The 27,885-nt window shown below is 41.9% G+C and overlaps 1 protein-coding gene across 1 annotated transcript; it reads right to left on the bottom strand.

Moving 5' to 3' along the window:
- Positions 1 to 2,020: 2,020 nt before the first annotated feature.
- Positions 2,021 to 27,087, bottom strand: LOC138979049 (adhesion G-protein coupled receptor G2-like). Its single transcript, XM_070351858.1, has 11 exons — positions 27,023 to 27,087; positions 26,542 to 26,688; positions 24,956 to 25,050; positions 10,855 to 11,132; positions 9,469 to 9,692; positions 8,846 to 9,019; positions 8,083 to 8,219; positions 6,018 to 6,277; positions 4,324 to 4,393; positions 2,995 to 3,182; positions 2,021 to 2,277 (listed from the first exon to the last, which is right to left on the bottom strand). The coding sequence occupies exons 1-11, from the start codon at positions 27,023 to 27,025 to the stop codon at positions 2,021 to 2,023; spliced, it is 1,833 nt and encodes a 610-aa protein (XP_070207959.1). The 5' UTR covers positions 27,026 to 27,087.
- Between the last annotated feature and the right edge of the window lie 798 nt (positions 27,088 to 27,885).

A 27,885-nucleotide genomic window follows, 5' to 3' on the forward strand; every position in this document is an offset into this window, starting at 1 on the left:
AACAACAAAAACAACAACAACAACAACAAAAACAACACACACACACAAAACCTCTGCCAGGCTTGTTGTAGGCTGTGAAAGTTAATGTGGCAAATAGTGAAACAAGCGTTGCCACTAATGAGTGGAACAAGGCAATCATGGCGTAAAAGTAAATGATGAGCTGCTGGATCCCACGGGCACATTATGCAAAAATAAAGGCTCTATTCTCCATACAAGACATACAGTCGTTGAAGAAATGACGGTATGACAAAACCGACAGTAATGCAGAAGTAAATAGTCTATTATCTATACAAGAAAGTCGTTGAAGGAATGATGCTATGACAATACTGACAGAGAATAAAGACGGGGGGGGGGGGGGGGGGGGGTGTCAACCAAATTAGGGTCATGTCGGTAGATTATTAAACCCTTGAAGTGGTCAAAGTGTCAAAGCTCTAGCTTCAAAAACGCATGAGCTGACGTCAATGTTAGGTTATCATTGGTCAAACTTGACCACCTGTGACCCCCAAACCTTGACCAGGGTCAATCAAGCTTACGTCAAGTCTGGAGATTATCAAACCATAGAAGTGTGCAAAGTATCAAAGCTCTAGGTTAACAAAAATCCGAGATAACCTCAACGTTAAGTTTTTATGAAACGAACATGACCCCGCTGTGACCCCAACATATGACGAGGGTAAACCAAACTGGGGTCACTTCGTGCGATCATCGAACCCTAAAAGTGAGCAAAGTTTGAAGGTCTAGCTTGAAAACATCCGAGATAACATCAATGTTAATTTTTTGGGGGACGGACACATGAATCCTAAGACTCACCATTTATAGGCTCTTATTCAGGTGAGTCAAAAATGGATGTAAGTGTGTGTGTGTGTGTGTGTGTGTGTGTGTGTGTGTGTGTGTGTGTGTGTGTGTGTGTGTGTGTGTGTGTGTGTGTGTATGTGTGTGTGTGTGTGTGTGTGTGTGTGTGGTGGCTATACCTCAGAGATGGCAATATATGAGACAGGACCAAGACAGTGCATGTACACAGCAAAGGAGACGCAGATGTGCATCTTTTTTTCAGTTGCTTGACTCATTGTTTCCTTTCTTATGTTATGAACCTCCCTTGAATACAGTATATATAGTGCAAGGCCAGTTCAGTGCCTAGTTTTCACATGTAGCAGCACATAATGCCAATAATATTAGAAACTCTCTTTTGCTCCTATGAGGAGAAGAACTGACGAAGGAAAAAATAACCAGAAAGTTCAGGAAATTTCTAGAAGCAACGGGATGTAACTATTACTTTAGTAAATCCAAAAACAAAGAGACTGCCAACGTTTCAAAATTCAGAATCAAAAAACAAGAAAGGTAGGTTGTTGGAACGTTTGTTATTGACAAAACAAAATATCTGTGAATGTATTCGTTTTGTCAATAACAAACGTTCTAACAACCTACCTTTCTTGTTTTTTTATTATTACTTTAATATCCATTGAAGGGAGGTAACTCTGTTCATGCAGGCATGCATAATCATTTTCATAGAATGTATTGAGTCGAAGTTAGACCTGCTGCTTAATATTATTATCTAGACGTTTGCCAGGGAAGGAAGATAACTCATGTCAGTTATTTTAGTTTTAGCAATAAAAGGTAATAATATTATGATGTTGACGGTAATACTTAAACATTGTCCTCCAGTCGTTTGATCCAAATGTATAAGCTCACTCTTGCATCTATTCTTATCTTTATTGGAATACGATTCTAGAAGTTTCTTAGAGAGGAGAGAGCAAGGGAAGTAACTCATTTCCCCAAATTTGGAGTTTTCCTTTCCTATTTTTCTTTTATTCCTGGTTCTTTGATATAAAATTCCGAAAAGTGTGATGATGGTTCTTGGAACAAATTCATAAGGGCTCTGCTAATAACCCGGGTGAAGCCGGGTCCTGACTGCTAGTACTCAGAAATAACGAAGTCTATTCTCTGCACAAGACAGCCTAGTTCACAATCGCCAAGCAATAACGCTACCACAACATTGACAGTTCAGGGCCAAAGATACGGCATTTCACAAGGAGCGGCTGAAACTAGTTTCTTTTGTCGCTGGACTATTAGGAGCATACTGCCCAACCAAACGTGACCAAGGCAACCCTCTCCTAACTTGCTTGCAGATCAGGTCCAGCCAGAACTGGCGCACGGCGGCGTCGCGTGCCGTGAAGATGGCGAAGATGAGAATCCCCTGAAAGGCGGCGGTGCAAGTGAACAAATACTGGAACACCAGGCGCGCGTCCTCGATGGCAAAGAAGGCAAAAACCCAACTCAGACCTGTGGTGGGAAACATAGGACACAAAACAACAGTACAATAAAAGCAACAAGAGGAGCTGCATTGTTCATTCACATGTATCCAGTGGAGATGAGAATTCTAGTTTGCCCTAGTGCAAACTGGAATTCCAATCTCCACCAGTGCGATTCTGAATTTCACTGGATTCTCATTTCCACTGTGACATATATATCTAAACAAAAATCCGTTTTCTCGGGTAAACAATGATGAAAACCATGAGGTGTCTGAGCTTAAGTTTAGGTTACAGTTACAAAATGAATCCATCCGAAAATGTTCACTTTGCTAAGAAAACAACTAAGCCGTCGTATTTCTGTATGGTTCCTAGTGGACGGATGCTCTGGATATCACTATCACCCCTTAGTGCTGGTTAACATTAGCACTTTACTATATAGGAAGGTGCCTTGGACATGGCAAGTTGTCCTCTATATATCTACACCATCCCGCTAACCATTACACACTTGTAGACTTTCATTTTCAGTAATGTTAACACACTAATAAATTCCAGCTGAAGACATTTAGACGCAATCTATCTATTCAAGTTAAACTGATTATTATCTCGTCTGAGAACGAAGTTGTGCAGTTATAAAGAGAGATTCACATAAGTAACATACATGTTAATTATGGGACCACTTTTAAGATGTATTACACGATCCTAAACTGGTATTCTTCCATTTGAAACTAGAGTTACGTTTCTTTCTCACCCAGCACGACGAAGCTGGCGATAGAAGCCCGGATTCGGATGACGTTGTAGCTGGTGCCACCTTGGGACATGTCACGCCGACGACAGATGCTGACGACGATGAGGACGTAGAGAACAATGTTGGCGCAGACCATGATGGCAATAGGGGTCAGGAAGGCGTAGTAGAACGGCGTGCGAGACATCCAGCAGCTTCGAACAAGAACATTCAGATAATACAACGGAACCCCAATCTGAAGACCTCTATGAAGCTGAGAAAATCAGATCTAAAGAAAGGAGGGAGTCTTAAAATGGGGGTGCATTTACAGAGGTTATGAACAGAAAGTCTGAGAACAAACTATTGGTAGGTGTCCTTCAAAAAGAGTTACGCGAAAGACGTCAGGGAGAGTACTTGTTACTTTTCTTTAAACGGATAAACTGTTGAGCCTCTGAATAAATGTTTTTGTAACTTGGCACAGATGCAGTGGCACAATCACTTGCGAAACACACACCGTTGCACATTTTTCTTCGTGTTGTTACGAACGTTCACAAATGTAACGGAAAATCGTCACAACGTCTATTCTCATGTCCTGTTAGCTCTACGTTATAGTGTGCATACATAAGAGGATTTTTGTCATCGTCCTGTTTAAGTTCAAGAGGCTGCTCCGTACAGTTTCAGATTTATTGCATACCGGCTGCAGCTACCCAGCAAAAACATCATTACAAACTAGGATGTCTTGCCGTCTTCCAAACTTGCTATCACTCTCTTTCTCACGTTAGATCAGCCTGACTGAGTGGCCGGTGTAAATGAAATGGGTATGCCCTGTTGGTGAAGTCAACAAAGACACACACTGATGTAAAAATGTGAAATATCGTTCAGTTTTGTAACATTTTTGACGGCTTAAAGTGAACCATGCCGTCAAAAAACGTCATGTTGAGGGTAGGTGTGGTATAAGCACAAGTTACGTACGTAATACCCACATACTGTTCTAATCAAGTAAAACCATTTTGAGCAGAAAAGAAGGTCTTTAAATAATTATGTTTCTGGCCAAAACACAGCTATCGAGCTAGGGGGGTATACCACTGGGAAAAAAACATTAACATTTTGTGTTCAGCGTACCAGGAGTGTGGCATTACATGTTTTGCCCGTGAAAAATGGCATGTTACTATCTTTATCTAACTTTTTTGTTCTAGTAAAAATAGCATAAATGATTATTTGTCTCTTGAACACGACAAGTTACTATTTTCCACATGGTGAAATGGCATATAGCTAACTCCTCCTCCCCTCCCCTACCCCCCTCTACGAAACAAGCAGAACGTAGTACCTTTCCAAACAAACAAAGACGTAACTTACTATTGTTCCCCACCATTGTAGAGGTTGACATCAATAGACAATGTGATGATTACTGGAATCAGAGGAAGACCTGCGCATAGATTAACATAGTAAATAGCATTTTGTAAACACACATTTTAAGGGTTACTGGTGAACAGAAAGTAACAAACAAATAAAATTTAAATAAACACGTACTTGTGTAACCGATTGCCCGAAGCTCAAGAACTACCTTTGGAGGCAAAGCCACTCAAACAGAATTGAGATTTAAGAGCTAAATGAATAGCCCCCAAGAACATACTGTACAAGGAGACAGCAGCGGCCAGACCCTATCACAAACAGAACTCTACAATTCACAGGTGTCTTACGGCACGCCGGTCGGGTCATGCGAATTAATGTTAATCTTACATATCAAGGTGTATGTTCTGACCAGCCAATCAACTGCCTCGGTTTGCAAGTTCACCTTATTCCCGAGAAGCTTTAAGCCGCACTCCGCCTCAGATGAGGTTTACAGAAAGAATCTTTCATGAAATAAGCAAATCTAACCTCATGGAACACATTTGCACTAGCATTTAACATCATTAAATGACACAGTTCGTTTGAATGGCTATTTAGCCGTAAACCTCACAACAGTTCTAGTGGTTTAATTAACCGCTGAGCGATCGTGGACCCGTTTGACCCACTTTCCCTTTTTTACATACGTGATGAATGAAGTGGTAAGTTTGTGGTTTGAATGCGACTCGCTGTATCCGCAATAGCACGTTATTGTGTACATCTGAATCTAAAATGCAACAAACGACTGCGTGTGGCACGAACTGAGCGGTGGCGGTTGACCGTTCAAAGGACCTGGCGGCATGCAGAAAATCCGTCTGCTTGGGCAAACACGACCTTGCATGACCGGTTTCCGGACTCCCTTTTTTCAAACTTTCAAATTTCGAATTGTACTGATCTTGTCTTGATGACAAAAGAATTATTTTATGATTTAAGAATGTTTGTCTCTCATACTGTCAACTTGTTGTTTAGATTTTAAAAGTTAGATCTAGCGCAAAAACGAGGCTTACGATTTGTTTTATAGTAAATCCTTTTCTAACTGCATGGAATTAATTGTTTGAAAATGTCTTACTCTCAACGGAAAGCAGCCAGGATGCTCCCAAGCGGTAAGCGTTCAAGTGGAAGTAGGTTTGTACTGTCTGTAAAAGCTCGGGAGGCTCAGGGGTCAGAAACAGAAGGTTTACGGGAGGCGGTGTGAGGCTTTAATCAAAATCAAACTTGAGCTTGGGCCTCCGTGACCACGTCCCTCACAGCGTCACTTGTAAATGGCGGACATCGTCAGAACGTCGATTTCTTTACAAGGATACCAAGGAGTCATACTGGGTGTTTACTACGGTAGAGAACCATCAGATACAACTGCCTGTGTAATACATTACACGTGCAGCCCTCATGCTGACAAGTATTTTTAGAATGAGTGAGAAAAATGTGCTTCGTCAAAAACCGTCTGCTCGTGTGCAGTGAATTTCACCCGTGCAGTTTAGCCGTCGCATGCGAAGGATTGCTAAGATTGCACACACACACACACACACACACACACGCACAAACACACACACACTCTCTCTCTCACACACACACGCACACACACACACACACACACACACACACACACACACACACAAGAAGCAAACCAACAAACTACATAACAGCAACAACACATAATAACGTACCCCAGGCTGGTAAAGCCGTTTTTAACATGTATCTGCTGAATCTCCCGACCCTTGCTTTGAACTGAAGGAATAGCAGGATGCCCTCTATCACCATCCACATGAAAGACACCAGGATCAAATAGTGCAGCAAAGCTGCCACCAAGACACAGCTCACGTGACCATGCCCGCGCGAGAATCCCGCCAGGAACGTGACCCATGATAGAAGTAGGGCCAGCGCCAAGTTGAACAAGGTCTGCTGGGAGTTACTGCTGTGTAACTTCCTGTGAACAGAAACGATTGTCTGAGTGTATCCCTGGCTCCGCTTTGAGTTTACCTGACTATTTGTCACTCAGCAGACAGAAGAGATGAGATGGGATGAGATGAGACGAGATATGTGATGCATGAGACGAGACGAGATGGGATGAGACGAGATGGGATGATAATGGATGAAATTATTCGGGATGGGGCGAGACGGGACGGTAATTATGATAGTTGATGAGATGAGATCCGATTTAGATACGCCTGGAAGAAATGAGATTTATTTATTTATTTATTTATTTACGAGGATTTATATCGCGCACGTATCTCACCACACAAGGCGGCTCAAGGCGCATGTTACCTATTAATGCCGTGTGAGATGGAAATGTTTACACAATATATCATGCATTCACATCTGGGAGGGATATGGATAGATGAGATCAGATTTGTGGAAATGAGATGTGATCGGTTTGAGATGAGATTTGATCATGCAATACAATTCAATACACTATAACCAGAAAGAATAAATAGTCCCGATGAAACACTCAAACTTAATAGAAATTAATCGTTGGAAACTGTTGACAAACTTTTTGCACAGTGGGAGAAGGTGACCACCAAGGGATGCGAACAAGTCTCAACATTTACTGGAACTGTAATGGCAATTTCCGCAAATTTTCAGAAGAAAGCGAATTCTAACAAAATCCATAACCAATTATTGATTTTACATTTACTGGCATTAATGCAATGAATCACACTAACTTGATAACAATAAAATGTATAACACTTCCTTGATAACAATGAAATGTATCACAATTATTTGATAACAATAAAATGAATCACACTTACTTGATAACAATGACATATATCACACTTACTTGATACCAATGAAATATATCACACTTTCTTGATCTTCATTACATCACTCAAACCTTTGGAATTAATTAAAATGAATAAAATACATGAATTACGAGTTCAGAAATTACAAAAAGTTGAAACATTAAAACAACATATTTTTGAAATGTCTTGCCAACTATGCGTATCGAACCCGTGACCGGCGTTTGTGGGCGAGCACACTAACACTAAGCCAATCTGGCACACAATTCTCGGGGTGAAAATAGAATGTTCAACTTCGAACCTGTGAGTTCTCGAGCATGTGTCGATTCCTCGGTGTTCGAGTTTCTTTCTGTCGATCTCACTCGATGTAAGTTAAATCGATAACTGACCCTATGCGCCCGTTTACTTCGTATGGAAAGCAATTTTAAGTAGCGTTAATTTCAAGTGTGACCGACATTATGTTGTAGTCCGGCTCTGAAATGCATTGACCATTCACCAAAAGGCTCTGACGTCATTTCTCAACAGGATTTCTCTTCTTAGAATTCAATATTTTTGATGACATACAAAGGATTTAGTTCGTGACGACGACGCCCTATGGTCGTTTTATTATCTAAAGGGAAGCAAGCGGTTAAAAACGGGCGTCGACAGAGCCAATGAAGGGGGATACTAACTTGTAGTTATCATTCGCTTGTGATAACACTTACTTGATAACAATGAACAGTATCACACTTACTTGAAAACAATGGAATGTATCACACTTACTTGATAACAATGCAATTTATCACACTTACTTGATAACAATAACATGTATCACACTAACTTGATAACAATGCAATTTATCACACTTACTTGATAACAATAACATGTATCACACTAACTTGATAACAATGGAATGTATCACACTTACTTGATAACAATGGAATGTATCACACTTACTTGAAAACAATTGAATGTATCACACTTACTCGATAACAATAACACGTATCACACTAACTTGATAACAATGAAGGAGATGACAGTGACGGAGAGACCAGCAATGGACAGACTAAGGCCAATCTTAGAGATGAGCGAGAGGGCTGACTCGTGAATCTGTGCTATCTTCTCTTTCCTGCTTTCCTGTCCGTACAGGTCCTGAAACAATGAACAAATTGGTATTACACAAAAAAATATGACCCTTATCGGCCATGGCTGCCATTGGGGATGTTAAATGTGACCTTTTCTAAATCTGAATTTCATCAAAGAAACAACTATACGCGAGGCAGTCGTGTCATTCTGTGAGCTACCTCGCTTCAAAATGCGAAACTGGTGAAATGGTCACCCTCACACACATTCTAACCTTGCATCGTGTCGCCATAGTAACAAACCTTCCGCTAAGATTGGGTTTAAAAGTGAAGAAACCATTTTTTTTCATAGATTAAACTACTAGTCCTTAAGGCGATAGTGACCAGTACCTCAGCATTGTCGGAAAGATTATCACACCTACACGCGTATTTCCGCTACATTTTGAAGCTGTAGAAACAACAGTACTCTTACAAAAAAGGTAAACGAACAAGCAAACAAACAACGCCTATATCTTACAAGTCGATAACTGACCAGTAGTACAGCACAGTTTGTGAGATGATCGCACTCACACATTTCGTTCCCTTACACAGTGAATACATAATAACAAACTTCCTTTAGCAATGAAGTTTTAAGAAACAAACACCAAACAAAAAAAAACTCAACCGTATTACTATAATACCAAAGGTGATACTGACCAGTAGAACAGCGAAGTTTGTGAGATGATCGCACTCACACACGACCTTTCCTTGCACGGTGTCGCTATAGTTACAACCTTCCTCCGACCACGCCCCCTTCCCGTCTTGCATTGCGAAATCCCAGAAGACACATGTACTCAGCTCTCGTTGGAATGATTGCTCTTTTGACAGTGACTTTAATAGAAATAATCATTGTTATATTCATTGAAATTATTTAAACAAGTGTGCAAGTAATTCTGTGGCTTAAGAGGGAAGGGAGGGGTAGAGGTCGGTATTTATATTTAGTCAACTTTAAACACACACACACACACACACACACACACACACACACACACACACACACACATACACACACACACACACACACACACACACACACACACACACACACATACATGCACACACACACACCTATGTTTTGGTCCAGCACCTGTTATTGGATAAATGGTTAATCACGCTCCGATCTTGTTAGTAGTAGTAGTAGTAGTAGTAGTAGTTGTAGTAGTAGTATTAGAAGTAGTAGTAGTAGTAGTAGTAGTAGTAGTAGTAGTATTTGTTGGTTTTGTTGTTGTAGGTTGTTTGTTTTGTGCTGTTTCTGTTGCTGTGATTGTGCAGCGGCCTACCTGAACGGGGGTGAACACAGTGGTCACGGATCCTTTTCCAAACGCTGTAAGGTTGGTTTTAGGCTGGCCGTCCACAGTGATTCGAAGAGCAATCACCTTGCTGTTCAGTGTGGCGTGACGGTGGCGCGAGTCAGCTTCCGTCACGTTGGATCCCGCACTGGACCTGAACAGCGAAGTCTTGCTGAAGATGCTGCCAGCGATGCGAATGTCTCGCCCTGGGTATTCTGCAAGACATGATTGTTCTCAAACAGGCACATTCCTTCCTGTGTTAACGATTCGGCTCGTCATCTGAGATCTATAAAGCCATCCCTCCACTTATTATTTATACATCAACCAAAACCCTCTGCCCTCAAAGTGGAAAAGCGTTGTTATGGATTTATTTCACAGATTGGTATGGGTGTCTCTAACGAAAACTCATAATTGAAATTGCACTCTGTAAACAAAGCAGAGAGCATTTAGTTGTTGGTGGGTTGTTGTTGTTTTCCAAAAGGAAGGCTAATGTTATTTCATGCAGAAGCCTAGACTGGATGATCTGACGTCGTTCACATGAGGGTAGATTGTACATTTAAACTTGGTTCATATTGACGATTCCAACCCGATTTTGAACCGACCTTTGTCCACTAGAAGTTTGTGAAAAGCTCAGAGGAGAAAATTGTCGAAACGTTTGTCCAAGTCAAATGTCGCTTAATTTTTCACCGAAATTCGGCTGACTCGAAACCAGAGCACGACAAAACAGATTACTTGCCAGCAAAATGGGAGAAACTTTCTCCGATATAATCCTTGGCTGGTGTATGCGTTCTCGGACTGGATGTCTTTGAGACAGAAGAACCCAGTTCTAAGTCTCCAAGCTATTAACATTGCTCTCATGTCGACAGTTCCCATGGCAATGTTGCATTGTATTGCATTTGGTCGCATCAAATTAACTTGTATTGTACAGTTGTGTGTTGTACAATCTCTTACTTGGTAGTGAATTGCATTGAATCACAGTGCATTGTATTGCGATGCTATTAGTACATCTAACGTATGTCGAAACTGTCTTTAACGACCTCAAAATGGAACGACCAAAAATAGTAATCATAGACATGTTGTTGCTATGGAAAGGTGATTCATAGAAGAAGAAAAACTATGGTCGGGAATGTGTGGTTGGCCGTACTGGACAGGTGGTCGTGTATGAGAGTTGCGTAGAGAGGAGGATTCGAGTGTATATTATTATTGTAATGTCGTATATTGCAATGTCTTATTGTGTCTTGTATGGCATTTCATTATACTGTATTGCATAGCATTGCATTGTATTGTAATGCCTTCTGTACAGTATCGCACTTCTGTGGTATTGTTTTTGTATTATAATGTATTTTCTTAACTGTATTGTATTCTACTACATCTTACTCTCTACAATACTGCTGCCCATCTTGCCCGGCAGCATGATGGCGGTGTCTGTGTTGTCATATTTCCTCTCGCCCTCTGATCGGTTCCCCCGACCTTGACCGTCTGTGATATCGGTGACATCGCCGCTGTCCAACGCCAGCTCCAGTCCAAGCACGTGAGAGTCGGAGACTGTTGTCAGGTTCCAGACCTGAAGAACGGTGCTGTTGGTCTGAATGCGAGCGGAGCCTGCGTCGCCTAGTGACACTCTGTCCCCAAGTGACTCTACGGCTTGCAGTACTCTGAATTAGGAAAGATACATAGCGCAGTATAAGACATAGAGAACCATTAAGAAAGAGACATATCGCAGTATGAGACATAGAGGCTCATTAAGAAAGAGACATAGTGCAGTTAGAGACACAGAGACTCATTAAGAAAAAAACATTGCACAGTATGATACATAGAGACTCGTTGAGAAAGCGACATAGTGCAGTTAGAGACACAGAGACTCATTAAGAAAAAACCATTGCACAGTATGATACATAGAGACTCGTTGAGAAAGCGACATAGTGCAGTTAGAGACACAGAGACTCATTAGGAAAGCGACATAGTGTAGTTAGAGACTCATTAGGAAATAGACATAGCGCAGTTAGAGACATAGTGACTCCTTAGGAAAGAGACATAGTGCAGTTACAGACACAGGCACTCAGTGCCAAAGTATGAACATCTGTAGGAAGGACTGAGTTGTTGGAATAAGTGCAAGCAGAACCCGAATCGATCCAATGACATTCTGTCTCGAAATGACTCCACCGCTTGCAGCATTCTTTATTAGAAGACAAGAACAAAGTACACGAAGTGTTCAAGTGGAAACATAGAAACTCAGTCTCCAAGTAGAAGCTGAACATCTGCAGGATGGAGTCGTTGGTCTGAATGCCAATAGATCCTCAGTCGCGCAGTGACACTCTGTCTACTATATGATTCAACAGGTGTAAGTACTGTGCGTGAAGATAAGACAAGATGAAAACAAGTTAAGATATGATAAGATAAGACCAGATAAGATATGATTTGATAAGATAAGATAAGATAACATGAGATGAAATAGCATAACATTAGCAGAACATAGCATAACATTACATAACATTACATAACATATCATAACATAACACAACATAACATAACATAACATAATCTTACATAACATAACATAACATAACATAACATAACATAACATAACATAACATAACATAACATAACATAACATAACATAAGATGACATGAGGTTTATACCAGGCGTTTAGTCTTGCAAAACTATAAACAACAGTTTACCTTAATACCATATTTTATCCAAATCCTGACTATATAATTTTCGTCCCTCTTTCGGGCGGTCTGACAAACCAATTAACTGAGTGTTCAAATCTCTACAACAAAAAATCTGCCTTTGCTACCAGGGATGGTCAAATTGTCCGCCCGATCGCCAGGGGCGAGTCAAAAATCCGCCGGGCTAGTAGAAACCGCCTGGCAACTAGCCCTGGCCAGTGAAAATGCTGGTCAAATGCAACTCTTTTGGTTGTAACATCGAGTTTTAAAGCCATAAACAATGCATATGCAGCAACTGTGACATGTGACATTTCTGGCGGGCTAGTGACTTTCTTGAAGTTTCTCGCCCAACTGGCGAGTTAAATAGTTGAGATTTGGTCATCCCTGGCTACTCTAAAGAGTGGAACGAGAATTGAGCGAATGTGAAATATTGTAATATGAAGAATACCATGGCCATAATTCAAATCTGATGGACATGTGGGGGGAATTCGCGGTATTGAATTTGATAGACGCACTTCGCCCTGTTCTAGGCCCTACTGCTAAGTAATGAGCGCTTCTGGGGTGATAACGCAAAACAACTCCTGTGATCTTGCCGCGAGGCGGCGTCAGTTACCAGCCGGAAGAAAGAAGGGGCATAACCTCACCAGAACCGACCATTGTCTGTTTACCGTATAAAATGCATGACTTACACACGAACTGTTTTTTTCACACACGATCAGGCTCACACTCTCAAGGGAGATCCGTGGATAAAGGAAAAAGAATAACTTGTGAAAAAAACAAACAAAAAAAACACAGAAAACACCCCACTATCTATCTCATTGCGCTGTTGCGCTGTTCTACTACGACTGTGATGTTGTGCTTGTTGGTACGTGTGCTTTGTCTCTAAAGACTGTCTGTGATATCTTGCTGCATTGTAACTGTGTCTTGCTTCCTCAGTGACTTTAGAGGTGCTACTATCTGACTTTCTGCTTTGCTTTTGCTTTGCTTTGTGCCCTGTGTTCTGTGCCTCTCGTGTCTTGCCCACTATCTTGGTGTGCGTGCTACACTCGCTCACCGCTACTATATATACTACGCAGCGCGATCCTGCCTCTGCGTGTCTCCCGCCACGCCCCCCAAGCCACGCCCACTCCACGTGCTGTGCACTTCACTACACTTCACCTCACAGTCTGGTAGTGTACCCGATATAATTTAATTTGCCCTGTTTCCAAATTCTGGGGAGCCTTTTATTGAAATAAACCCCCTCCCGGTCATGGAAACTATTTTCTCCCGTAAATTCCCCTAGCCAAGAGCTACATATAACGGAGTGTATGTTTGTTTCTTTGTTCCTCTGCTTGTTTGTTGTTGTTCGTTTTTCCCTCCACATATGCTGCTCGCCTGTTAAGCTATGTAGTGGTCGTCTCCCTTCCTCTATCTTCTGTGTCGCAAGCCATAAGCTATCACAGTCAGTCTGGTAGTAGTTCTTTTTATAACATCTTACCAACATTTTTAACAAGCTTTTTACAAAGCATCATAAGTATTTTTGCAGGTGCCCTCATGCTCATCGCTCACTCACCTCATGGTCCTTGGGCTTGACTTCGATTAACGAGGCAGTCCTCCCATTTACCCCCTCGCCATCACCTCACCCCTCATCACCCATCGGTCCTCCTCCCCCCCCCCACACACCTTTTTTTTTGTTAGTTTTTGAGTCACTTGAGAAAAAGTGACTCTATGTAATCGGTCAGTGTTAGTCTGTCCGGCCGGCCGTCCGTAGACACCACCTTAACGTTGGACTTTTCTCGGAAACTATCAAAGCGATCGGGCTCATATTTTGTTTAGTCGTGACCTCCAATGACCTCTACACTTTAACGATGGTTTCGTTGACCTTTGACCTTTTTCAAGGTCACAGGTCAGCGTCAAAGGAAAAATTAGACATTTTATATCTTTGACAAAGTTCATCGGATGTGATTGAAACTTTGTAGGATTATTCTTTACATCAAAGTATTTACATCTGTAGCCTTTTACGAACGTTATCAGAAAAACAAGGGAGATAACTAGCCTTTTCTGTTCGGCAACACACAACTTAACGTTGGGCTTTTCTCGGAAACTATAAAAGTGACCGGGCTCAAATTTTATGTGAACGTGACTCATTGTGTTGTGAATAGCAATTTCTTCCTGTCCATCTGATGCCTCATATAATATTCAGAACTGCGAAAGTGACTCGATCGAGCGTTTGCTCTTCTTGTTTTTTTTAGCCTGATGCTGAGTAAATGAGTAGTGGATATAAACCACTAGTTTTTAATTACAGTCTGGTGGCAGACCTGCCACTGGACCTCCAAACCTGGAGCTTCGGCTCAAACATGGCCTCTCTTTAATGCATCAGAGTCGCCCGTCTCCGTGACATCAGATGTCCCAACCAATGGGCAGCGTTCGGCGGCGGACGAACTCAGGCTTTCACAGGCAAAAATCAAAAAACGCGCGGCCCTGATGAGGAAGAACCGCGATCTCGCGGACGCAGAGCGGGCTAGCCCCTCGCCGCGTAAGCGGATACGCAATGATAGTGACACTGACGTCACACAAAAAACAAACCTGTCGGAAGGCCGGGGAGCGGGTAACACCCCCCTAAGTAGTGAAGACAGACACAACGAGACTGACAATGAAGGGGAATTTAAACTCCCCAGAAAAAAAAGGCTGCGCATGAGGCGCAATAAAAATAGAACAGGAAACGAATCACACGACTCTATGCTGTCTCAGGCTCAACCCAGAGAAGCGGATAAGATCCCACAAAAAGAAAAAGAAAAACCAACTGGGTCGCGCCCTGAGGTCAAACAGGGCAAAAAGAAAATCAACAAGCAATTATTTAAAGACCCCCTCAGACAACAACAGCAACAACAACCTCCCCCGGCCTTCCTGGAATACCCAGTGATAGTCGAGGATTGCAAGGACGGCCCAGCCACTTTACATGGCCTCGGGCTCCACTGTTTCCGGACCTTCTGCTTCGCGGTGGGGAACATCTAATCGGTACGCAAACTTCCTGGAGGGAGCGTGCTGGTGGGGTGCGTCTCTGCCGCCCAGCAGAGGAAACTCCTCTCCCTCACTAAGGTGGGGGGTATCAACATTAAATCATTCATCCCTGAGGCCACCACAGAAGGTGTTATAAAGCGAGTCCCCCTCTTCCACACGGAGGAAGAGCTCATGGCCATGTCCATTCGAGTTCGGATCCCGGTGGAGGGAAGGGGAACCAACGAAAGAGGAAAGCCCTGTGTAAAAAAATGCAGAGACTGCACAATAAGGAAAAAAATGCATCAACAGCAGTCAGATTAATATTTAAAACTGCTGTCCTGCCCGAGAGCGTTGTGCTGGAGGGGGAGATCTATGGTGTTGAACCGTATGCCCCTCCGGTGCGACGCTGCACAATGTGCCAGAGACTAGGACACATGAAGTTCAAGTGCAAATCAAAAAAACAAACATGTAGTAGGTGCGGGACAGTTGGCCACGAGGCCTCCACATGTACCCTCCCCAGACATTGTGTTAACTGTAAAGCAGACCACTCAGCAGCCTACCAGGGATGCCCTGAAGTCAGATTAAGAGCAAAAGCCAACAAGATCAGGGAATCTACTTTTATCCCGTACGCAGTAGCCATGCAGCGAGCTCGCGCGGACACCGCGCGCAGCGAAAACAAAACCACCACACAAACAAGACAACCCGCGGAGAAAATAGACACATACTGGCGTGCTCCAACCACTACGTCTTCTACCCCACGCTCGGGGTACGCGAATGCCGCCAAAATAGGCATGACCAAGGCAGCCGCCCCTCAGATCAGTATAGATCCACCATCCCAACAAAAATGTTCTCCAACAGTGAATCCTCAGACCAAACCAACAAAACAAAATATAAATAAAAAGACACTGAACAAAACAAAAGATTTCACACATACGATCAGCCAGCCCATGCTTGATGTGAAAGAGATAGTACAACAAAGTGATACACAGGAACATATGGCTCAGACCATTTTTAACAAAGTCATGAAGGAAGTGGAGGAGGGCATCCTAGACAAACTCAGAATAGAAAGAAGACAAGCAGAAGAAGAACTCGCACAGGCACTCATGAACAAAATATACACCACTAAGAACAACCTCCCCAAAGAACAGTCAGACCTCCAGGATTTCTTAGAACAAACACTCATTTTCATGATACAGGCAAAACAGAAACAAAGCCCAAGTGCACTGATAGAATCACTCACTACCATATACCAAACACTCACAAAAACAAACACTACAACAGTCACACCTGACGGCCCCCTCCTCGCTCTGGGTTCCCTCGCTGGGGCCAGAGATTTAACTACAAAAGAAATAATAAACTTCCAAATGACCCTATAATGGATTCCCTTACCCAGATCAAAAACCACATACTTCTCTCACTCTTGTTAGTCTCCACTACAATGGAGGGAACACAAACTGGACCCACAAACAATGCATTAAATAAAGGACTAACCATTTTTCAGTGGAACTGTCGAAGTATTAACAGGAATATCCACTATCTTAACGATTTTTTTATCCCATGAAAAATGTGATATTTTAGCAATCCAATCTTTAAACGTACATTTTAATCAACTTCCTAAACTCGAAGGTTTTTTTTTACCCACCTACGGTAAGCTTGGCGGTCAAAGGGAGAAAAGTGCGGGTGGCTACATACGTCCGCGACAACCTGATTTATGTCCCTGTAAAGTCGCCTGTGCCTGTCACTGAAAATAATAGTTCATGTACCATCCAGGTACATCTAAAAAACTGTAAAAAAATTAAACATAGTAAATATATACTACCCTCAAGGATGCAACTCCATAAATGAAACTAACTGGCTAACAGATATTAACCATGACACCACAAACTGGGTGGTGGTGGGAGACTTTAATAGCCGTCATTGCTTCTGGGAACACAACTACCCAGTGGGTCATACATCACGGCTGGCTGAGAGTATCATAAACTCTAATTTTCAAATCTTAAATGATGGGTCTAAGACAAGGATCCCGGACTCTCCGGCCCAAAACGCCTCTGCCATAGACTTAACCTTTATTAGCAACGCCATGGTGTCAGATGCAGAGTGGACTGTATTCCCAGACACGCTGCATTCTGACCACCTGGTAATATTAACCACACTCTTAACCGCTGTACCAGACGGTACTGAACCTCTTACACAGGAACAATATTCATACAATAAAGCCGACTGGGCTCTCTTCCAGGATAAATTAAATCAAATTAACCCTGAAACAATTAAGTGTGACGATATGGAGAAATATTATGAAAACCTACGTAACAGCATTATCTCTGCTGCTGACGCCTCCATACCAAAGAACAAAGGATTTAAACATAAACACAAGCCAGCCTCCTGGTGGAACGACCTGTGCCACGAGGCAGTCCAAATTAAAAGAGCCTCCATTAAAAACTTCGCACAAAATCAAACTTACGAAAACTATATGGCAATGAAAGAGGCTCAAAGTTCATGTAATCTAACTATTGCACAGGCAAAGCTCCAGCACTGGGAGGACTATGTGCAAAATGACATTAAAGATTTCCGAGACCTGGGCAAGATCTGGGGGAAATTTAGAAAGTTCAAAAGGAGGGGAAAGGCCACAGAAAGACCCCTTCTCGTAAACGGCACCAAGACATCAAATAATAAAGAAAAAGCTGACGCGTTAGCAGAGACCTTCGCCAGAGCTGGCCAGGCCAGACACTTAGACCCAGAAAGACTACGCTTCCGCACGGAGACCGAAAAAGAATATGATGACCCCGCCCCAGATAACAATAACCCCATTTATACCAAGATAACTTTTCAAGAATGTAGTAAGGCAGTAAAACAAATTAAACAACGTAAAAAGGCTGCAGGGCCGGACATAATATCATACCAAATGATAGGCAAATTCCCTGATCACTTCTTAAATATCCTGGCAGACTTTTATAACTTTATTTGGGTTAGGGATAAGATTCCCGCTGCATGGAAACATGCCCACGTAGTTGCCATCCCTAAACCCAGTAAACCAAAAGATAACCCTGGCAGCTACCGCCCTATCTCTCTCACCCCCCACCTAGGTAAAATTTACGAAAGAATAGTTAAAAACAGATTGGAATTCTTCCTAAACAAACATAACATAATACCATCCTGTCAGTCAGGCTTTAGAAAAGGCCGGTCCTGCAGCGACCACATAGTTAAACTAGTAGAAAATATGAAAAAGACCTTAGCCCATAAAAGAAATACCTTACTTGCAACATTTTTTGACGTGAAAAAAGCATATGACTCTGTCTGGCATGCCCGCCTACTATTCAAGTTAAAGAGTATTGGTATTACCGGCCATATGTACAATTTTATAAAAGACTTTATCCTAAACCGCTCTATGGCAGTCAAGGTTGGTGCCTCCCTCTCTGAACCCCAGTTTTTGGACATGGGGATACCCCAGGGCAGTGTAATCGCACCGATTTTGTTCAGTATCATGCTGCATGATATTGACTCAGTAGACGTAGGAGGGGCTACCATCATGCTCTACGCAGATGACCTCGCCATCCTAGATCAAAAACCTCCTGTAAATCGTAACAATAAACCCACTATAAACAGTTTCCAAAAGAAGGTAAATAACCTAATTGACTATATGAACGCTAATGGCTTCGAGCTAGCAGCAGAAAAAAACAGTTTTCATGGTAGTATCACGTAAACAAATGTATAATAAATGCCGACTCACTATCGGCGACCAACACATTCTTCCCAGTGCACAAGTCAATTTTTTAGGTGTGATTGTACAACGCAACCTGTCCTGGGCCCCCCATGTTCATCACCTGATCGCAAAAGCAAATAAAGCAGTTAGTCTAATAAAAGCTCTCAGTGCGGAGGCGTGGGCCTGTGGTCAAAAGACCTTAGTCCATATGACAAAAGCACTGGTACGCTCAAGACTAACTTATGGGCAGGAAGTCTACTTTGCTGCTACGTCCACCCTATGACATGACTATACACTCAGAACGCCTGAGCCAAAGCATATAAATAGCCTGCTGACAACCAAAATTGGGAAATTTTGAAAAAAATATTGTATTTTGAAAAAAATATTGTAAAAAAACTAGTACATGTGGAGATTTACTTTTTGCACACAATTAAAGAAAGATCTTTCATTGTTTCAGAAATGTACTTTGTATTTGTCAAAAGGCTTGTTGTGTTTGTGTGGTATGCTATTGAAAATGTCAATAAATAGCCTGCTGACAACCAAAATTGGGAAATTTTGAAAAAAATATTGTATTTTGAAAAAAATATTGTAAAAAAACTAGTACCATGTGGAGACTTACTTTTTGCACACAATTAAAGAAAGATCTTTCATTGTTTCAGAAATGTACTTTGTATTTGTCAAAAGGCTTGTTGTGTTTGTGTGGTATGCTATTGAAAATGTCAACAATTTAAATAAAAAAAAGTCCAGAGGCACCACATAAATACTACAGACATGTTTGAAAATATGCACAAAATGTTGTTAGTGAATACTCAAAAAAGAATTTACTAACCTGAATGAGACAATGAGATGACTGGGTGATGACTATGATGAATATATCCATGTAGAAGAAAAGAAACACTTGCTGTCACAGTATTTACAGTGCCACACTTGGAAGCACAGCTCAACGCAAAACGCCACACCACATTCCAGGCACCAGAATCGAGTCCCATTGCGTTGGGTTTTATCCATAGAAGAAAAGAAACACTTGCTGTCACAGTATTTACAGTTTTTGTATAAATGACTTGTTTAGAACTCGGTTTATGCACGGAGAACATCCTTCTTTGTGTGCCACACTTCGAAGCACGGCTCAACACAAAGCGCCACAGCCATGTGGCCACAGCACATTCCCGGCACCAGAATCGCGTCCGTCCGCTTGCATTGGGTTTTGGCCAAAGTAGCATTGACACCTCGAGCTCTTGATTTGGCTAACTCATTCACCCTCATCACTCACTTATCCATCCATCACAACAACACTGTTTGATGCACACACTGCCTGCCTTCCGCACGCCGCTTCGCTTCGCAACAACAACACTGACAACTCGCGACATTTTGGAATCCTAAATATGAAACTAAGGCATGGGTTGGTGCCGTCAATGACCTGTAGTATCCAAACTAACCAATGAAATCAACTGTTCTGGGAGTTATTTGTCGCGTATGATAATGCAGCCGACCTCTGAACCTATCACGTGGGTTTTCGTATGGAAAATCCCCAGCGTGGTATTTTCCACTTCCAACGCCACTATTATGGCGGTGTGTGGCGAAGTGACTCACGCACCTAACGCACGGATTCTGGCGGCGTGCTGACAACGGCATGATCAGTCAACGCCAGTATTCTGGCGGCGTGTCGCGAAAAAGCAGAACTAAAAGCCTTAAAACTGGCTTTAAACATCCCTCGGTTTGCAGTCAATAAGCTAACCTACAAAGAAGTGGGCTGGCTGACTCTGGAACAGGAACGCAGACTCAGAACCGCTCAATTCTGTATCAGAACATTCTCAGTGGATAACCCCCACCTCGGAGATTATGTCTGATGATGTTACACGTTTTAAACACAACAGTTACGACCGCCTACGTGATAAAACAATAACTATATACGACAAAATCATACCCATTTGGGAATTCGCTAAACCACTGTTACAACCACTAAACATACAGGCTGACAGCATCGCTAAGGCTACCTGCCAAAGCTTCCCCCCCCTGGCTCCTGGAACACCCGGACATAGTAGAAGAAATCCAACCTAATCTTACCAAAGCTAACGACGCACTACTGATTAGCTCCCTCACAAAAGAAGCCCTAGGCACCACGTATTTACACTTCCTAAAAGTATACACCGACGGATCCAAACTTCAAGACGGATCAGTCGGCTGTGCTTTCACTATTCCGGACCTAAAAGTGACCAAAAGATATAAACTGAACCCTGGAGTATCCATTTTCTCTGCCGAACTATATGCCATTATCATGGCACTGTCTTGCATAAATGACCTACCAGTAAAACCCAACGCAGTTGTGCTATGCACAGACTCCAAATCATCCTTACAGGCTCTCTCCCGTAATACAACAAATAGAACTGAACTCCAAAATGAAGCCCTATTAATCTCACACCAAATTATTATCTCTGGTACAGACCTCAGACTGCTGTATGTCCCGTCGCATACCGGAATTTATGGGAATGAAATTGCCGACAGTGCTGCGAAAGAGGCAGCACTACTACCTAAACAAAGTATCATCGATATAAAACTGTCCACCTCTGAGGCATACTCCAAGCTTAACACCCAGTTAGCCGCCGACCCAGAACTTAACATGGGGCCAGGATCGTTCCCCCCTCTCCCCCTTAACCTCTTGCAGATTGTACGCAAGATTAAAACTCATAGCTGCAGATATAAATTCTTTCCGCTTCCCTGCGAGTGTGGGACAAATATCTCATTTGAACACATTTTCAGTGACTGTGAAGAAATCAAAACAATATTCCCAACACTTCACCAGTACATAAAACAACTTATTCCCCCCTCTGCTTCTTTACCTCTGTAAACTTGTAGGGGTAGTTATTTTTCGATAATGACCCAGCAACCAAACAAATAACGACCCAGCAACAGCCTGAATCCTCGATAGTGCAATGGGTTGAGAAGCTGTTCTGTTTCGGTACTACTTTTTGCGACTGAAAAGTTCCGAACGCTCTAATGTACGAAGTATACATCTCTGGAGCAAACAATACAAACATACCGCATTTAAATTAACAACTACAGGCCTGAACACATGAATCTCCATATAAAATCCATGAGTTCGGTTGTTTTCTGAATCTAGATCAGACGTTCATCACAAGCAATTTCCCAAGGCAAGTAACTCATACTTTGTCTAGCGACAAGAGTAGTTCCCCTTCTTTTCACTCAGTTTCTTCGACAACAGACTGCAATCCGACGGTCAGTTTTCAACAATATTTCATTTAATAAACAGATCACACGCAACCAAATGCACACATCTCATCAATTTAAACAACATAAAGCGGTTTCATACACTATTTTCCCCAGAAAACTTAACTTCATACAGTTTTTAACGTTGGAACACGGGTGCAAAAGTTCGTCTGCTAGTCCCATTTGACGAAAGAACATTATCCTAACCGATACCAAAACATATACAGAACACACAATATCTGCCTTTGCCGCCACAGCAGAATAACAGCATATCTGTGTACTTGATTTTAGCCCAAAATAGGAAAACTGACAAGAAGTGTTAACAGAATGGAATGATTTGCACGGAACTATACAACCGCGCATTAATCGATCGCCTGCGCAGGTTGACTGGTTGAGAGAATAGGATTCGATCAAACTTTCGCAAAAAACTCCTCTTTTCTTTGAATAACTGAAGAAAGGAGGAATAAAGAGGTTACACACCTCGTCTCAGTGATTATAAAAAATAATGGTCTCAGTTCGCGGTCATGAAAAAGCTCGCTAAAGCTCGCATTTTTCATGATCCGCTAACTTCGACCATTATTTTTAATAATCACTGAGACTCGGCATGTAACCTCTACATAATCTTACACCCTCACAATGCTTGCACCAACATGCAACATTAGGGTGGAGTCATGTCAGGAAGGTATGCTCGATCATATATCACTCTGATACGGCGTACTGTTTTTAAACCAGATTCCTGAGTGTTATAAAATGGCCCGGTATGGCTATAAAACCCCAACCATAATACCCTTTACTGTAACCCAACTTCTACCTGGTGTGCGCGACAGCCAGCTTCGCCCCGCCGGGAGCGAAGGGCTATCCCCCACCACCCCTCTCCCTTCCCTGCTCCACCTGGTGGGGGGAGCTGTGCACCGCACACCTAATACCAACAGAAACCCTCCCCACCATACCTCAACCACTCGTAGACTCTATAGCCTGGTATGGCTCTAAAAATCCAACCTTAACACCCCTTACTATACCCCAACTTCCCTGGTGTGCGCGTCCGCCAGCATCCCCCGCTGGGAGCGAAGGGCTATCCACCACCCCCCCTCTCCCTCCCCTGCTCCACCTGGTGGGGGGAGCTGTGCACCGCACACCTAATACCAACAGAACACGTACCTAACCCTCCCCACCATACCTCAACCACTCTCTTGATAGCCCGGTATGGCTTTAAAAATCCAACCTTAACACCCCTTACTATCCCCCAACTTCCACCTGGTGTGCGCGTTCGCCAGCATTCCCCCCACTGGGAGCGAAGGGCTATCCCCCACCCCCCCTCTCCCTTCCCTGCTCCACCTGGTGGGGGGAGCTGTGCACCGCACACCTAATACTCACATAACACGTACCTAACCCTCCCCACCATACCTCAACCACTTCGTGTCTGTGTGCGCGCCCCGCCGGTACCCACTTGCCGGGAAAGACGAGCCCCCCCTCCACCCTCATCCCCCCTCTCCCCTCCCCGCCCCTTCTGGCGAGTGGGTCGCTGAGCACCGCACACCAAGACCCAACCAAATCGAGACACCCACTCGTATCTACTGCTACCACAACATCACCAAGCAGGCCCCCCATCTATACCCAGCCAAGGGCTCAAAATGGCAGTCCACCAAATTTAAAAAAAATAAATCAACCATCTTATCCTCAAGGTTTGCGTCATCAAAGGACAAACTTTTTATACGCAACACTTCTACTAACCTTATTATAATTAAGTATCGCGTCAACATATGACAAACTATCTTTTACGAAACACTGCTGGATACATTCTTTTTCTAATTTTTAATTTTTTTATTTTATTTAATTTTTTTTATTTTTATTTTTTTATATATTTTTTTAATTACCCTCATGTACCTCTACCTATTCTTAAGCAAGCCAGTTTGATGTATATTATGTATATATTATGTAAACTATGTACATTTTAGATACCCAATTTTAAAACTGCTTCGGCAGAACAGATGCCTCGCATACTGAACGTTTTTAAAAAGGGTGGTCCTGATTTTATCACTTTAAAAAAAAAAAAGTTATTAGACCTAATAAAAACTGAACTATTTTATACCCCCCCTCACCCCCTGACACAATAATTATAGACACAGCAACAATAGTAACTATAGGCGAATCTGATACGTGCCCAATACCAGACTCTTGTAACTTTTATCAACGCAACTTTTAACTTTTACAGCCCCTCTCCCGTCATCCTCCCGGCCCTACCCCCACATACCCAACTTTTTCTTAGCGCATAACCACTTCATGTCCCAAATAGAAACTTATTCTGGGGACACAAATAGAAACTTTACTACTACGAACTGTTACCAAACCGATATGCTATTTGGGACCAATGCAAGGTGTTTTTGCTTTCTCGTGTGATCTTGCCGCGAGGTGGCGCCAGTTACCAGCCGAAAGAAAGGGGGCATAACCTCTCCAGACCCGCCCAATGTAACGTTATGGACTTGAATTTACAACAACAAACTCCACGTGGTTCCGGTTTCGTCATCATTGGTAAAGTAGACGTGTATTTTGTCAGGCGCGCATTTATGGTGGCCGTCAGACCCAGCGATGTACAGCAAACCATTTCTTACAATGCAAGCAATGCATTCGGTCGGGTAACATTGTTTTCGCAGAACGACAATAAAGCTCCACCCATTCCGTTAACAGCAGCCTAGCAGACTTTCCACTGTGTTGCACTCAATCAACAAACAGCGTCACGATTTTGTGACGAGACAATTCGATTCGGCGGCATTACAATTGTTTTGTCAAATTGAATATGGAGTTCTATGTTTCGCTGAAAACAAAAAGCTGTTGATATTTAATGATTGGCACCAGAAACATTTGTCTGCAATCAAAATAAGTACACACGTGTACAAATGAGCCTACCTGTTTGTTGCATTATCCGCAGTGTTGGACTGTTCTAACACAGTCTGGTTGAGTCCAGCTACAATCTCAACGATCTCCAATATGTCTGTTGCGGTCTGTTGATAAGATAGCACGTGAAACATCAAAGCGTGTAAGCCCGCAGCACTGGTTGGGAAACTTATTCTATGGATGTTGCTCCTTGATGGCTAAGGGACACGAGATAGTGCAAACAAGTCGTGCATGTTCACTAACATTATTCACGCAAAAAACTAATAAAACTAACTGTGATTTGTTTTCAACATGTTCTGCAGAAAAGAAACATACCATCAAACTGATATCCACAAGTACCTTTTTTTTTCTTTTTTTTTCTACTTTTCCTCTTTTCTCTTTTTCTTCTCTCTTTTCTTCTTTATGTATTTATTTTATTTTGTTTCATTCTCTTTTTGCTTGTCCCGACGCTTGTTCCTTCTCCCAGTATGCACCCACGCCGCAGCACTCACTGCAACATCCACCCCTGAACTTCGTTCCGCCGCCAGACTTTGTCAAGTAACTGTTGTGTCGTGTGTGACATACTCATCAAAGATATAAAATCGGTGTAGGATTTGCTCTCTGCAGAAATTACACATTAAGTTGCACTATCCCTTGTCTTTCATTCTATATGTAAAGGAATTTAAAAGAGCGTTGGAAATGTCAGCAAGAGAACTTAAAGCCATATGTACTCGATGACTATACACGCTAATTGCTTTACCAACAGCTGGAGACATGCTAAATTAAGTTCCCTGCAAAATATTGTGGTCTAGGACCCCTTCAATGTTGAGATATGTTAATTTTCATTTTGATCTGGATCGTCCTATTTACAGATTTGCCAACAGAGGTAGCGTTGACGCAAGGGAAATAACTCCGCGTCTTTGTTTACATCCAAAGTTTTTGAGACTCTAAAACAAGCTGTAATGCATGTATATGGTCCGCGCATGGCGACATATCGTCATTACATGGTCTTATGGTGCGTTTGACATCGATTATGGGCAAACTACACTTTGTAAACACGGGAGCGCGTACATATGCCTTTAAACAGTAGAATGAAAAAGTCCTGTACTGGTAATACCATTAATGACAAGGACACAAACACATTATGAGACGTTTAGTGCCTCATTAGAGAGACCAGCATTTCTGTCAATCTGATCGAGGCCAAAGGCCAATGTCATTACAGATGAAACAAATGCAATATGCTCACCAAGGATCGACATATCGACATATAGCTGGCTTTTCTACAAGATTAAAATATCAAACAAATGATTTGAATAGCTCTGACTTTGACAACTTACTTTTTTATTTGTTCATACTTACAGCAATTCTTGATGCGATTTGGTCACATATATGTTTGATTTATTCTTTGACAAATGTATGAAGTGTTAATATGTTTTGCTATAAAGCAAACACAAGTCTAGAACACAAGAGAGAGCAAACGCATGCAATCATTCATAAGTATAAATCCAAATAATGATTGGAATTACAGCACAAAAAATAAAGTACTGATAAAACAGTCCATACCAAAAGATAAATATCAAATAACCTATTCATGCAAAATATAATTGCGTCTAACATACTTTTATCGGGATGTTACTTAGTCGTGTAGCATTGTCCAGGATGTTGGCCACCAGAATGACATCAAGTGCGGATGTAGTGGTGTTCTCTCTTAACACAGCTTTAGTAGTGTTGACGATTTCTGGCAAAGTCTCTTCGTTTATATCAGCCTGAAAACAAAGACCAGGATGGGCTTCTATGCAATCTTCATTGACAGCACACAAATGCATTAGATTGTCGCAAAGCATTATTGGACGAGCGTACACTATTTTGGAGTCAGTGGCAAGTGCATCTTAACAAAATAGACTTTCATTTCATGGTGGTAACTGTGACATCTCACACAAAAATGCAAGGCATTGCAGTGATATGAAACATCAATGCGTGAACAATATTTCGGCATTAATGACAGGTGAATCTAGACATAACACATGTATTTCATTGCATTACACTTTAGTGTGTCTTGTATTTCTTCATAATTTCTGTGACGAGTTTCGATTTTCTTACCATTGACAGATTGCTGATCGCGCCTGTTTTCTCAGATTCAACCAGTTCACACTGCGCAGTTGTCAAAGCTGCAATGAATCAATACATAAACAAACAAACTCATTGATCGACGATTGAACAAATCAATGAATGATAGGATTAATAATGAACACAGGAGTAAATAAATTAAAAATTGAACACATGGATGAATACATGAATTAATAGATGAATAAATAAATGAATGAATGAATGACTTCATCCATAAATAATTACAACAATCATATCTATATATCCTCCCTTTTGTTATATTTAGTCAAGTTTTGACTAAATATTTTAACATCGAGGGGGAATCGAAACGAGGGTCGTGGTGTATGTGCGTGTGTCTGTGTGTCTGTGTGTGTGTGTGTAGAGCGATTCAGACTAAACTACTGGACCGATCTTTATGAAATTTGACATGAGAGTTCCTGGGTATGAAATCCTTGGTTTTTTTTCATTTTTTTGATAAATGTCTTTGATGACGTTATATCCGGCTTTTCGTGAAAGTTGAGGCGGCACTGTCACGCCCTCATTTTTCAACCAAATTGGTTGAAATTTTGGTCAAATAATCTTCGACAAAGCCCGGACTTCGGTATTGCATTTCAGCGTGGTGGCTTAAAAATTAATTAATGACTTTGGTCATTAAAAATCTGAAAAGTGTAAAAAAAAATAAAAATTTATAAAACGATCCAAATTTACGTTTATCTTATTCTCCATCATTTGCTGATTCCAAAAACATATAAATATGTTATAGTCGGATGAAAAACAAGCTCTGAAAATTAAATATATAAAAATTATTATCAAATTTTTTTTTTCGAAATCAATTTAAAAACACTTTCATCTTATTC

This window comes from Littorina saxatilis, linkage group LG10 (assembly GCF_037325665.1).
Source record: "Littorina saxatilis isolate snail1 linkage group LG10, US_GU_Lsax_2.0, whole genome shotgun sequence".
NCBI lineage: Eukaryota > Metazoa > Mollusca > Gastropoda > Littorinimorpha > Littorinidae > Littorina > Littorina saxatilis.

Coding starts and splice junctions, on each gene's coding strand:
- LOC138979049 (XM_070351858.1), bottom strand. Junction 25,051..26,541: donor TAAGTAACATCCCGATAAAA/GTATGTTAGACG, acceptor TCTTATCAACAG/ACCGCAACAGACATATTGGA. Junction 11,133..24,955: donor GCGGATAATGCAACAAACAG/GTAGGCTCATTT, acceptor TTCCTAATTCAG/AGTACTGCAAGCCGTAGAGT.